This window comes from Meleagris gallopavo, chromosome 8 (genome assembly GCF_905368555.1).
Source record: "Meleagris gallopavo chromosome 8, MGAL_WU_HG_1.1, whole genome shotgun sequence".
NCBI classification, from domain to species: Eukaryota; Metazoa; Chordata; class Aves; order Galliformes; family Phasianidae; genus Meleagris; species Meleagris gallopavo.
Window position 1 is genome coordinate 7,648,875 of NC_139411.1, and position 14,564 is coordinate 7,663,438.

The following is a 14,564-nucleotide window of genomic DNA, read 5'->3' on the forward strand; positions in this document are numbered from 1 at the left end:
ACCATGACTTTATTTACCTGACAGTATTACAGAAAGTGAAAGCTGAGTTTCTCCACACATGAAATAATGGCCTAACATCACCTTTCACATTATTAAGAGAAATGTTTAAGTTGTGATTGGAATTATAACAAGACATCATGATTGTGCCCCATTTCTCAGTTTCTGTACAAGACCTAAATATCATCAGTTTTACTTTATAAACCCTAGCAATTTTCTTCACCTATGCTTGTTTCTGAACATATAACAAAAGGAATTAATACATCAAAACTTCATTTGTCAGTTAGGAGCTATGAAGATTTAAAAAAAAAAAAAAAAGCATTTCATTTGGAGGTCTCAATCATAAACAACAAGATGCCCATGTCATTTATTTTTATCAGCAAACTCTGAAAGCCTCTTAAGCAGCTTTATATCACAGTTCCATCACTCATTTCATCTACCTGACCAAATACTTCCCCTTCTAGTAGGCTCATGTGTGGTTCCCCAGTGATGCCCCACAAGACAGCAGAATGTAGCTGAGCTGCACATTGAGGGCAGTTACATAACTGATGCGTGCACGCACAAACATGCTTTTTAACAAGATGTAGCTAGGACATTTCTTTATGCTCTGATGAATCCTTTATCTGTTGGTGTATGAAGGATGCATCCTGGATATATTTGATCATATGGAGCTAAGTGGATATAAAAGAACTTAAATAGAGCATGCAGCTACAGTATGGAGACAAACAATTATAAAGAACACTTTTCTATGCAGCCCTGTTCAAGGAGCAGCCCAAACAGCTGGCTATGTAAAGCTGGCTTCCCCCTGACTGAGCAGAAAGCAGTGAATTTTAGTGAGCATGTGTCCTCTGGCTGACTGAATTGGAAAGGCACCCATTACCTTGACTAGCTGGAGAGCTGTACAAATGTCTTACCTGGCCAACAGAGCGTTAAACAGCACTTCCTCAAAACTGCAGGTGAGTGAAATGAGAGAAAGCCACTACCAGAAAAAATCTCACAGATGTGACAAGTTGACTCACAGCTTAATAATGATGCTGAGTACCAATCCAATATGCTCTATTTTTATTTACTTACTTGCAGTTTCCCTATGAAGCTAGCCCACAGCTACTAGACAGTGTGAATTAATATTGCCACAGAGGTAAAATACACTTTAGCAAGAGGAAATGACAGAACTGCTTTCTCCAGTACGAATCATTAGAGCATCACAGCTACTATGTCAGAGTAGTTTCCAATTTCTTTAAAAAGTGAAATAAAATGCAGAGACAATTAACACATTAAACAAGAAGTATGCTATGCCTAACCTTCTCAGGAATGTAAATCTGAGACTGCATAACATGCAATTTGTGAGTTGGTTTTGAAAAAATAAGTGATTCTATCTCACTGGGAGTTAAATTCAGATACAATACGGGGTCAACATATTAGTGTATCAGCCACAAAGAGAGCAGAAAAAAAAGAAGACAATTATGTTGAGATACTTTATACTTTTCCCCTCTTCCCAGGAGGAAAGATGTTACCAAGGTCAGAGGGAGAAGATGACAAATTGTACTTTCCCAATAAAAAACAGTAGAGGAGGAATAACTCTCATATCTTCAAGTAAGGGAGTACTGCAGGTAATTTAGAGTGAGGACCGGTTTTTTCTGCTTGCTGGGGTTGATGGACAAAAAGACTAACTCAGCCTAATAGACTTCAGTGCCCTGTTAACATGGCAAAATAATTTCTACAAATAATTTGCTATATTAAGTAGAGAGTAGAAGAAATGTCTTTTCTAAGCATCAAAGAAATAGAAGAGGAAGGTGAAGGCATTACAAAAGACAGGAGTAACACAGATAAATATGTGGTTCTCATTTGACACTGAACTAAATCAAATTAGTGTGGTACGGGAGAAAATAACCACACAAGAACATGCTCTTTGGATCTAACTCTTCACCAGCCCAATCTTTTAAATTGTCTATTGCCTTAAATGAAAGACAGTTGATTCTAGATTGAATGGGTAAGCACTGGCAGATAAGCACCTCATCTCCAAAAGAGAGGACTTCCACTCAGAAGCTGAGGGTTAGGTTACACTGTTGGTTTGCAACAGAGGGGAAAAATAATACTTATTTTCATAGTCAAAAAGGAGTCCTGTTCATTTCCTTCACATCTCAGGTTAGTACAAATGACCTCCACAGTTGGTCTCATCTTCTGGCAAGGGTCAAGCATCCTGGCTGGGAACATGGTGAAATTCTCCAGCACCTAATAAGCACCAAGCTCACTTGTACAAGCTGGAGCCAGCAAGCCTCCTTCCCTCCATTTGATAGACTGTGTTTACAAAAGGCATATACATTAAATATCTCTAAAGCCTTGAAATCCTGAGTTACATTTGGTTTAGAAAAGACTGTGCGTTCACATTAGAAAGAGACAGGTACATTCACTTTAGTCACAGTTTGTTAGGAAAAGCAAAAAACACACAGCTATTGGGAAATAACGATTTGAACAGGAATCAAGGAAATGGAACACTGTACACCCAGTGAAATATCTGTCCTTATGAACAAAGTCAGTTCCTTTTTGCTGGAAAAAGAGAGCTGCAGAAGCAGTATTTACTCACTCTCTAGGGTTTTTTTTCCACACTCTATTAACCTACTCAAGAAGTTCATGAAAGGAATTAAGAGATAAAGGAGAAGAAGCTTACTTGGCCCTGCTCAGCCTTATTAGCTGTGAAAAATATTATGGGAAAATCAATGTTAAAAAAAAAAAAAAAAAAAAAAGATGGGCCAATTTTCCATTCAGAATTTAACTTTGACATTTAGCTAACTTGAGCTTTCACAGGTAGCAAACAATATGAAGTAATAATTTGGGTTGCCAAGAGTCCTGAGCCCTGCACAGATGAAGGAAAACATTATGTGAATATCTGTACAACCGCCCACTGAAGTTTAGGGTAAGCAACTTGTCTTTGGTCAATACTGGGCTTAGCTGAGGCTTGAGGAATCACGGCTAGATGCACTACATGTACTGCCCCATCCCATCTCAGCACACATCTACGACAATTAAGAACATCAACTGACATGAGAACAAACCTCTGACATCAACATCATTAATGTTTCTGATGATAGAAAAAGGAAAGCAAGCAATTCAAACCCCAGTTGTTTGTTCTTGTCACAAGAAAATAGAGATAAAACAAAAAGGCTTCATAATATGCACAGCTTCGGTATAGATTATTAACACTAAAACTGTGGTATCAGCAAACAATATAGTCACCAAATGTAAGGTTCTGAATTCTTCAGTAAATCAACAGTATCTGCTGCCTTTTCAGTTTATTTTTATCTGTTTGATCTTCTATAAATTTCTCCCTTTGTTCTCAAGAAAGTATAGTAAATCAGGAAACTTTTTAAGATGTTTTCCTGCAGTAAAAAAGATGAAATCCCTTCAAGAAGTTGCCATAAAAAGATGCAGTTCAGATCTAGAAGTCTGTCAGAGCACTTCCCCTTCCTTGCTCTCACTGCTGAAATATCAAACATTGCATAATGTCTCATGAAAATCCCTCGCCAGTGAGATCCCCTGCCATCCAATTTGAGTTAAAAAAAAAAAAAAAAAAGATTCTGCAAGGAATATAAAATATAACTTACGAGAATAACAACCTAAAACTATACAATAAATGCTATTAAGTAGCACATGGTCTTTCCTCTCCCCTTTGGCAGGTGTCATGGAGTACATGATTCAAAGTATTCTGAAAGCACATACAAATTGAAGTGTGATGGATTACATGCAGGCATTTTCTTTCTAAACCTCACAACATCGTGCACAGCTATTTTGCCTTTACCTCCATGCACTGCTTGCTGCTGTGCTCTCACACAGGCCCTGTGCCTTCCTGTGGAGGTATAAATAGGATGGGTGAAAAGAGATCTGTTTTTCTTCTTTGGCAGCTTCTGCTTGTTGCTCATGAGAGGAGACACTAAGCTCTTTCAGCTGCATCTATCTACAGTTTCATAAGAAAATTTAAAAAAATATTAAAGCTATCCTATGCTGAGCAAAAACCACCTCCATTTCCCATCTGAAATGAGACCACCAAGTTCCCACTGACATTTGCCACCATCCATCACAGCTCACCACAGCAGCCCACGTTATCCCTTACTGTTACAAATCAGCAACAGAAATATCTAGAAATTTAGAAAAAATATGCAGTAAACTAAAAATGGACAGAGGTATGATATGCTATGGGATTGTATTTTTCTTCCATCAAACAGCCTGAGTTTACAAGCATAAGGATACTAATAATAAACAAGAAAAGTAAATATTTGCATTTGTAGTACCATATTAGGCTTTGAAGAGTATCTTCAAAAGCAAACAAGCAAAACTTAAGTGTTTCCTATTCATGTCCTACATTGTTTAAAATGCAGACTGAGTGGGCTATGAGCTAAGTAACATGGGTACACTGCAGAAGTAGAAATAAATCCCTCTGGTGAACTGATGCTATTACCAGCAATACAAACAAGCGATGTCTTGTGCACCTCCAGCAAAGACAGAATTGGGGACTGGTCCTCTGCAATCCTGCAAGGGATGACAATCCAAGCAGCAGGTTGGTTGCTTAGCTGAAGGACAAGCTGTATTCCCACGCTGCAGCTATTGTCAGGGGCAGACCACAACATTTCTTCAATTATTTTTTAAAACACAGTTTCTTACCAAAAAGTTCAGACGAATCTGGAATTTAATAAAATTGCCCTTCTCTGTTCCCACTGAGAGCTGACTCAGAATTGACCAAGAATGAGTGAAACAGGCTGAAAGCAGACAGACTGCTCAGTGGTAAAGTCTAAAAAATCTCTCCATCCTTAGGGGTTCCCTTAAGAAAAAAGCATGACATTAGTTGTCATGTACTAGAATTGTGATCAATAACCGCATGAATATTATCCATATTACCAGTTCATGGAGAAAATGTAGGATTGTGCTGACTGTTACTGGCAACCGTGCAGCTACAACGTGTTTTATATGAGAACAGACAGTATTTTCTCCTATCATTTTCTGCAATTCAAAACTGGAGCTATAACTGCGTATAAGTCCTGCAGATAAAAGTTTTCTAGTTTAGCAGCTGTTACTGGGATCACTGAAGCTCACATGAGACTTTCAGAAATAAAAGATATTACAGGTGCAAACATACAATCTTTACAGAAAAACTTATGACAATGTAAAGAATTAGCTTTTTTTTCCTCCTCTGTTTATTGTTTAGTAAATCTTAGATGATGCTAAATTAATTATTGTATATTCATATATTTATTTTTTCTCCAGGCTTGAGATGCTTTAAATGAATCCTGAAAGAAAAGAAGGAAGAATATAGCAAGGAACCATTATGGCAAGCTACCACTAGAGAACTAAAAAAAATGTTCTTCTCTTATGTTACTGTCACTTACATACTGCCTGCTTTTTTTGATGGACTAATGGTGTGCTGCCCCTCAGCCTCAGGGTCATCATTAATGCATGCTGGCCTCACACCACCCTCTCAAGATTACCAAATCCTTTCTCAACCTTCCAGTAAGCAAACTTTCTGCAGGCAAAGTCCACTGCCAGTGGAACTGAGATCTGCTCTAGAAAAGGAGTGTCCTGAATGTGGAAGGCTGTTTTGTAAGGCTGGATGCAGTTGTATGGCACAATGACCACCTCTCGTTTGCTATGGTAAAAAAAGATTTGGGCAGAGGTCACCTTCATATAGAGAATTCCCTTGTTACCTGAATCTTCTAGCTTGCTCAAATATGGAATAGATGTGAGAATCACAAAAGTTTCTTTCAGTCTGAAAAGCTGTAGAGAATGATTTTTTTTTCTTTTCTAACCATTGTGCTCCCTCAGAGACAGTTAAGAACTTCAGAAGCATTTCCTTACCTGGGCTAGATAGGTATTTCCACTGGAAGATGACCCGAGTCAAAAGAATGATATCTAAAGACACTGTGAAACCCTCAAATATGCTTTTTCCTAATTTTTATTAAAAAAAAAAAAAAAAAAGCTGTTTATTCAAAGCACCTTTCCCACCTCCCTAATCTGCACATGCAGACATGGAGAAACACCAACTTGTGCTGACTAAGCATAAGGCAACCTGGCTACACAGCTCCATTGCCAGCCGTCCCTGCGTGCTGCCCTTGAGGCAGCCCAAAGCCTGAATGGGAAAGAGCAGACACTCTGTAGAGATGTGATTTATAGCAAAAGAGCTTTTTTTGCACAGGATAATGTATGTTTAACCAGAGTTGCTAACAAAAATGGTTTCTCATTCCATTCAGTGGCTGTAACTAGCATTTAGCATGTATCTGCATGCACCTTTCCAAGTCCTAGATACCAAAGAGCAAAGCACTCTACAACAAATTTGAAGGGGGCAGTAGAGAATGGAAACCCACTGTGACCAGTCCTTTATCTCCAGCACCTCACCTGCCCTCAGGCTGAAGGTGATTTGATTCCTGGTAAGTAAGAGTGAAGAAGCACCTGCAACAGCATTCAGCACCAGAAGCAGCAGCTGAGATGGGAACACAGCAGTTTTCCTCATGTATTTGCTCACTGTACACCACAACAACAGGCTTCCAGAAGGAAAGCCTGGAACAGGAGAGTATTTGGCACTCCATATTAATCATTAGATTAGTAGTTCCAGAACATGGAAAGTAGATACTAAAACTATCAAGAACACAGGGTAACACTGGCTACAGTTTTATTCAAAGTTAGAAGAGGCTGATGAACAATATTTGCTCATTAGAGAATGGTGTTAGGCATTTTTGTAACCTGAAGGATTACAGCCCAGCTAATGGCTGTACTGAAACATTAACCTTGCCAAGGAAACTGACTACATCCTTGGTTAACCCTTTCTTCTCTTCCTCCACTTCTTTAGCCTGTATGTGATTATTTCACAGCTTAGCAAGAGGGAAACATATTGATATGATGAAGAGAAGCACAGCCATACACATGGAAGATTCTTATAGAGACCAGAAACTGTAACATCTTTACAGATTAATTCAATCCCAAGAAGTCAAGTGATTTAGAAAGAATATTTTTCCTTCATTACAAAATGGCAAAGACCAACACAAAATGAGTGAAATGTCTTGGACTGAGGTTATGAGGCTAAGGGAGCTGCCTTCCCTAGAAATAGGCAGGAATCAGGGGCATCACAAAGGTGATTTACTGAAGTCATTTTCATCCATCCTGCAGGAATCTTCCCATGTTGTGCCACACTGCCTGCATGTTCCTTCCCTATGCAGTGTTGTAGCAAGGCCAGAGAACATATAGTTTCAGAAAAGCAAATAGATTTCAGTGGAAGAGAAGTCACTAAATCTCTTGCTGTGTTGGGAGAGTGCAAATCAAGAGGAGGCACCCTTCCTTAAAAGCTCCCAGCTTTTATGCTCTGCAGGTACACCGGCCAGCAGGCACAGTAACACCTGTAAGAGCTCCTGGACCTATGCCTATTTTTCTTAGGAGCAATGAAAGAAGGGAACAATGGAATGAGCGTATGACAGCCGAGAGGCAGGCAGGTGTACACTGGCAGGGGTGAGGAGAGCAGCTGCTACTGCATATCACTGGGGACATCATTTATTTACAGTACAGCACTACTGCTCACATCCTGTCCACACACCAGGAGCCATTATCAAACTTACATCTTCCTCTGCCTTCACTGCTGTAACTTTTTTTTTTTTTTTAATTTGGTTTTCCCTTGAATCCCTCAGAAATTCACTGCAGCTTTGTCTCCACAGTCTGCCTTCCTGTTTCTTGTATCATTTCACCAGCTCCTCTTTTCACCAGACTCATCATTGCCCTCAAAACTCAGAGCTCTGCCTTCATCCTGCTTGTTCCTCCACTCTACCTCCACCTATCCTCACATTCAGCGGGAGCTGGATATTTATCCTGCCCTCATTCATTTGTCTTTGGGTTGCTTCATTCCATACAAACAACCTGTTACCATAATCCTCTGTTCTAGTTTAATTCTCCCCCAGAACTGATGGTTCTAAATATTTTAACATAAATTGAGAGACAGAGAATTGTCAATTCATATTTATTCAGCCAAGACAAAGGAAAAAGTATTGGTTGTCAAAAGCACTTTTGACATCACCATCCTACAGTTTGGTCTTCCTACTTCTGAAAGCTACAGTGCATTCACACAGTATGATTTTATTTGGGTTATATCCCTTCTCCACCTTTACTCTGTTGCTTGTCTTCCCAGATTCTCAACAACTCAAATAAAGATCCTTCCCCAAGGCAAGGCACACAGCTCATTGTGAAGATTGTTTATAGAAATTAAACAAACCAAAAAACAATGAGGTGGCAGCAGGCAGGCAGTACCTGTGGGTCACTTTCAGCACCTGCTCTAGTGCCTCTGCCTGTTTTGTTGTCTGAGTAATCAAGGATCAAGCAAGGACTCTGTTACTTGATGCTAATATTGATACTTTATCCTCAACTCACGTTTGTCTGCATTTGCCTACAAATTCACTGCTTATCTAATTCATATTTCTATTAAGCGCCTCCATGTCCAGCCTTCTGATAGAACTAAATTCAACTTCCTATTACTGTTACTTATGCAGTTCTTTCTGTCAGAGCTATCTCATATAGATTTGCAATCATCATGTAGTAGAGATGTGCTTTGCAGATGCCTTCACCCAGCTGCTCTGAGCAAAAAAAGCTGCTTAGCACTGAGAAAATATCTGGTTGCAAGCCCTGGTGATCTGCCAAAGGCTGGGAGCTTTTATGTATAGATATTACATATACAGATACATCCTAAGCATAGATACAGGTGAGGCAGAGAATAGCTTGAGAGCACCCCTGAGGAGAAGGATTTGGGAGTGTCAGTTGATGAAAGATTCAAAATGAGCCAGCTATGTGCACTTGTAGCCCAGAAAACCAACCGTACCCTGGATTTCATCAAGAGAAGAGCGACCAGCAGGTCGAGGGAGGTGATTCTGCCCTTCTGCTCTGCTCTCGTGAGACCACACCTAGAGTACTGTGTCCATTTCTGGAGCTCTCAACACAAGATGGATATAGAACTCCTGGAGCAAAGTCCAGAGAAGGGCCACGAAGATAATCAGAGGGCTGGAGCACCTCCTCTATGAGGACAGGCTGAGAGAGCTGGGGCTCTTCAGCCTAGAGAAGAGCTCTGAGGAGACATTATAGCAGCTTTCCAGTGCCTGAGTGGGGCCTACAGGAAAGCTGGGAAGGGATTTTTTTGAGGGAAGACAGTGACAGGACAAAGGGAAATGGTTTTAAACTGAAGGAAGGCAGATTTAGACTAGATATTCAGAAGAAATTCTTTACTATGAGGGTGGTGAGACACCAGAACAGACTGCCCAGCTAGGTTGTGGATGCTCTCTCCCTCGAAGTGTTCAAGGCCAGGCTGGATTGGGCTGTGAGCAATCTAGTCTACAGGGAGGAGTCTCTGCTGATAGTATGGGGGATGGAACTACATGATCTTAAAGGTCCCTTCCAACCCAAACCATTCTATGATTCTGTGATATATCTAAAGTAAAAACAAAAACAAAAAACTACATTTTGCTTTTGCTATGTGACAAAATACTTCTAACAGTAGAATCACACTTTTTGCATTGCAAAAAAAATATGCACAACACATACTCAAAACCTTTGCAAAGAAACTGTTGAATATTACAGTTCAGTCCTGTCTAATCATAGATACCATGCCAAATAGCTTCCCTCATATATATCATCTTCAATATTGTTGGTTTTTTTCACCCCCACTTTAATTGAAAGGCTGTTCAGCAGCAGACATGGGGGATGTTTCAGAAACCCAAACCACATTCATCCTGGCTTTTTCTCCTTTTCCATTTATCTGAGGAACAATCCTGCTACTCTCCTTTAACTTTGGATCAGAGCTTATGGGATCAGGAGGGTTATTTTGCCCACTTTAGCATGGCTTCTACTATAAGGCTCAAATCTTAACTCCCTTCCATTTCTATACCTCATGTCATCTTCTACCTGTCTTTTTTCTCAGATCTTCTTAATGCATCATCTGACACTCGCATATGCAATGAAGGCACAGATGTTTTATCCACCAGCAACACTTTCCCTTCCTGTTCACTGGAAACAACTGCATATTGAGGACAATTCAACAGGGACAACATTCCTAGCATATGTTAAAGGTACTGGTGGAAGGAGTCTCCTCACCAAAGAGCCTGCCTTTCACAACACTATGAAAATAGTAGGGTTTTTTTGTTTTGTTTTGTTTTTTGTTTTGTTTGTTTTTTTTAATTAAAACAGAGGTTTTCAAGAACGAGCACTAAAGTTCACGTTCAGCAGCATGGACATCCTCCCCCTACACTTTACGGTAACAAAACAAGCTGTCAGGCCAGGCCTTTCCACTAGCACGCACAATGCACTTTTTCACATCTTGTGGAAAAAAGCTTCAAAGTGTTGATTAAGTAAACTAGAATGACTATGATTCCATTCTTACCCTTGCAGTGAAGTCCACAGCAGCTCCTCGATTTAACAGCAATGTAGCTACATTGATATTTCCATAGTGAGCAGCTATGTGAAGGGGTGTGAACCCGCTCTGGAAAAACAAACAAACAAACAAATATATATTATATAAATATCTGTTCAGTACTCCAAAATTTGTAGCACATTGTTGACTAAAGCTAACAATAGGAGTGTGCTGCAAGTCACCATTCCAAATCTGTACTAGTTTTCACTCACTGACAATTATTTATTCACTCTCAGAAAGTCTAAATAAAATCATACTGCTGTGCAGGAGGGAAAATAAATTAAATTAGCATAATTATTCTAGAAGATCAGAACTAAGATAAAACTTTTAGATATTTCAGGAAAAACAGCAGCAAAACATGTGACTGTTAAAGCATTGATCTGTCTTTTATAATACATTAACTTCTAATGTCTACTTGTTATTGGCATTATATCAGACTTGCAAGCCAAATTTCTTAGAGATTCTTAGGAGAAGTTCAGATACAAGTCATTTGATGATACTTGCTAACTGTTTTTATAAATTCAAAGTAGATGCAAATGAAAACAACATCAAAGACCATTTTAAATGATTAATATGGATTTTTTTTCCAAGGGTTAGTACCATAAAGATCAGTCTCCCAGTGAGGGCAATCACACTGGGTTATGTTCAGACACCACAAGTTGTCAACCTAATTAGAAGATTCCTTACTGATAACATCACTTCAGCAAGTTATTTTCATATTTAAGTAGTTTTACTTCTTTTTAAAATAATGCTAAAACATGCAGCAATTCCATCAGTCCTGCAAAGTATGAAACCTTATGGGAACTAGATGCATTTCTAAATTGTTAGCAAGCCATGCTAGCTGCCACTGCCTTGCTTCAGGAGTTTTGCAGATTTAAAATCACAGATCACTCTATTTGCTGACACCATCAAGGTAAGTGTCATGCAGAAGCCTGAAATCAGTCTTGGATGCACAACACAACAGGGTTGTCTGCAGCTCTTGACACATCTGGTAAATGTCTACTCCATGAGAATCCCTGAAAACTCCATCTTACATAATATCGCTTTTTTATGATGGCAATCAGCACCCAAGAACACTTGCTCTCATTTTTAAACCCTAGTTTCAGCTGCAGAAAGCCCTGGTATCTAAACTACAGTGTTCTCTAGCACATGCTACTTCATTTTATCTAAAGCAGGTATCTATCCTATAGAAGGCGATGCAAAAAGGAGGAGGAAGATATGATGCAGCAGCACTAAGTCATGGAGGAGTGATGATGCATATATATATTTATATATACCTCTGTTGTTCTATTCACCATCATCTAGGTTAACACATTTGGAAGCAAAGAGGGGGAAAAAATGAACGGTTAGTTCACCACTGGTGATATGGATGCAAAAAGCTTCATGATTGCTACGTGGCATGGCAGCTCAGACGACAGCACAATTGGCACAAAGAAAGCTTGACTGAATGGAAGCTGAATGATTGAGTATTTTGAATGTTAATTGTTACATGTTTATTAGAGTTCTTAAAGTGGCAATTTCACAAACAACTAATCAAATGACTTAATTGTATGGTCTCTCTAGCAGACCACCTCAACAGTGGCTTCCATTTTCAAGAGAATGATTGTAATATTTTGCTTTTATTTTCCATTTGCAAAGTTTCTAAAAGAGGTGTTAGCCCTGATTCAAACAAAAAGGGAGTGAGAAAAAAAGAGGCAAGGGAAGCTAATGAAACACTGTTTTTAGTCACAAGCTATAGGAGAAAGTTACGTGCAACTCATAAGCCAAACACTTTAATAAAGGGAGATCTTCACTGGACACAAGACGTGCTCAGCACTTAACAGCATCAAACCTTATATCCTTACAACTGACCTTTGACTCCACATCAGCATTGTGGTCATTCTGCAGGAGCAGAGCTGCTGCCTTCGTATCATCCTTCCGAGCAGCGATGTGTAGAGCGGGAAGACGGACTTTTCCTTTTGTATCATTTTCAAGCAACAGTGAAACCACCTGGTCATGACCTTGCTGTAAAGCTACTGCCAAAGGTGTGAAACCATCCTGCAACATACAACAAGGCTGCTCAAAACACATTCCAAAATTTCCAGGAGACAAAAAATGGAAGTGAAGAGATCTCATCGCAGGTGACAGTAAAATTATAAGATATATGCAAACAAAGCTGACTTGGAGAAAAACATTAAACTATTCACTTCACACACTTCACTGTATGCATAAATGTGTGTGTTAGTATATAGAAATACAAAAAGCTGGTATTACTTAAAAGTTGCAAGTGGTAATGATGTCTCCATAGCAAATTATCATCCTTCCTCCCCAAAGCTACCAATAACATATATTTCCATTTTATTATTAAATTTCATCTTAACTCTGATATATTTAAATATGGATTTTGAATAATATCTGTATATATTTCAACAATAAGTATCAATAATACATTTCAGCAATATTTGAAAAACAATGCACATTCTCCCAATATACCAATTGCTTTACTACAACTTCAAAGCATACAAGTCATATATAATCCTCTTATGAACAGAAATGATTTCTTTTCAGACTAGCAAATGGTAAACTAAATGTGGAAGAAGACCTGAAAAATAGAAGACTTACTTAACAGGTTTCAGAGTGGATCCCTCAAACACAGGAAAAGTACAGCCTGAGATGTTTTTATAATTGTATTTTAATGGATTTTTAGAAGACTGAAGAATCAGTTATTATTTAGAATCACTTTTATCAAGTATAATACCCACAAATCACTCAGAAATCATAATGGAAATTATACTACTTAAGGTATTTATTTGGTTATTACTTCTAACACTTGATCTGTATGTTCAGAGTTTTTATCAGTAAACCTCATTACAGGGTGGTAGGCAGAAAACACATTCTATCATTTCTTTATTATTTCTGTCATGATCAAACTGTATGTTTGCATAAGGGTGAAACAGCAGGACAGCAATATCACAGAAGTATGCCAATCCCTACAATGCCAGAAGTGCAGAGTTCCAACATTAGCTTTTGGAGGTAGAAATAATGTTTTCAATAAGGAATTTCTTCTCTGCCTCCCAAAACAAAAAGAACCTATTCTTAAGAGAAGAAAGGGAAGAAAAGAAAGACAGAGAGACAGTATTTTCACAAAAAATTGAGGAAAAGGTAGAAGAAAACTCACTGAAATTCCTTGGTTCCTAACAAGTTGTTTATTTAAGGAGCTGCTGGTTTTTCAGTTAATTTTTCCCTTGTTGTTGAATGATATATATATATATATATATATATATATTTATTTATTTATTTTTAAGTCATGGAACCCAGCCTTCTCGTTGGCATGATGCTCACCGTCCTGTAGAGGTGGGGCTGGGCTCTGGTCCCAGGGATGTTCCAGCAGGCAGGGACATGGTATGAAAAACACTGTGCAGCTTTGAAGGCCAAAATATCCCCACCAGAGGGCTCTGACAATATAGCTACACTGTACCTGCAGAAATGGAGGCCTGGAAGAACCTTGAGAGAGACAGCACATACATGCTGACCTGGAGATGTTTGCTTCTCTCTCTACACAACCAACAGCAGTGGCACGGTCAGCTGCTTCTCAGAGACAAGTGCCTTAACTATCACCAACATCTTTTCTCAACGGACTTCCTCTTCTGGTAAAAATGCTGTTAGCAACGAGGAAAAAAAAAATCTACGAATACATTTTCCCCTTTCCTTAGGGAAAAGTGAGTGGACAAATGGGAGCACTTCATTTCAACACCAAAATAGCTGCTATATCCTATACTCCGGTTTCCTAACACTGATGAGGACCGCCCACAGATCCAGTTTGTACAGAGATCACTGTACCATGGCCAAGAAACCGAGACCAAGAACATTAGCTATGACAAGAATGCATTTCCACCACATGCTATCTGAAATTACCGACCCCAAATAGCAATTGCAAGTATCTCAGTGTCAGTAGTATAATTATTAACTACACTTTAAAACATAAAGCAAAGTCCGCTCTAGGGAAAAAAAAAAAAAAAACCCACACAAATAGCTAAGCATGATTTAAAGACAGCGTGTGGCTCTACTTTTTTTAATTCATATTAAAACACCTTTGCTGAATTAACTAGAATAACTAGTTAAGAAGTAACTGTCTAATAACAAAGGCTTTGAAATTAAATTTTCATAT

The 14,564-nt window shown here is 38.8% G+C and overlaps 1 protein-coding gene across 1 annotated transcript in view; it reads right to left on the reverse strand.

Moving 5' to 3' along the window:
* ANK3 (ankyrin 3) overlaps nucleotides 1-14,564 on the reverse strand; it is a 197,366-nt gene that overhangs the window by 120,801 nt on the left and 62,001 nt on the right. Inside the window, exons 6-7 of the mRNA XM_085229413.1 lie at nucleotides 12,269-12,454; nucleotides 10,388-10,486 (exon numbers count right to left, since the gene is read on the reverse strand). Coding sequence (XP_085085539.1) covers nucleotides 10,388-10,486; nucleotides 12,269-12,454 — 285 coding nt within the window. The remainder of the gene's footprint in view (nucleotides 1-10,387; nucleotides 10,487-12,268; nucleotides 12,455-14,564) is intronic.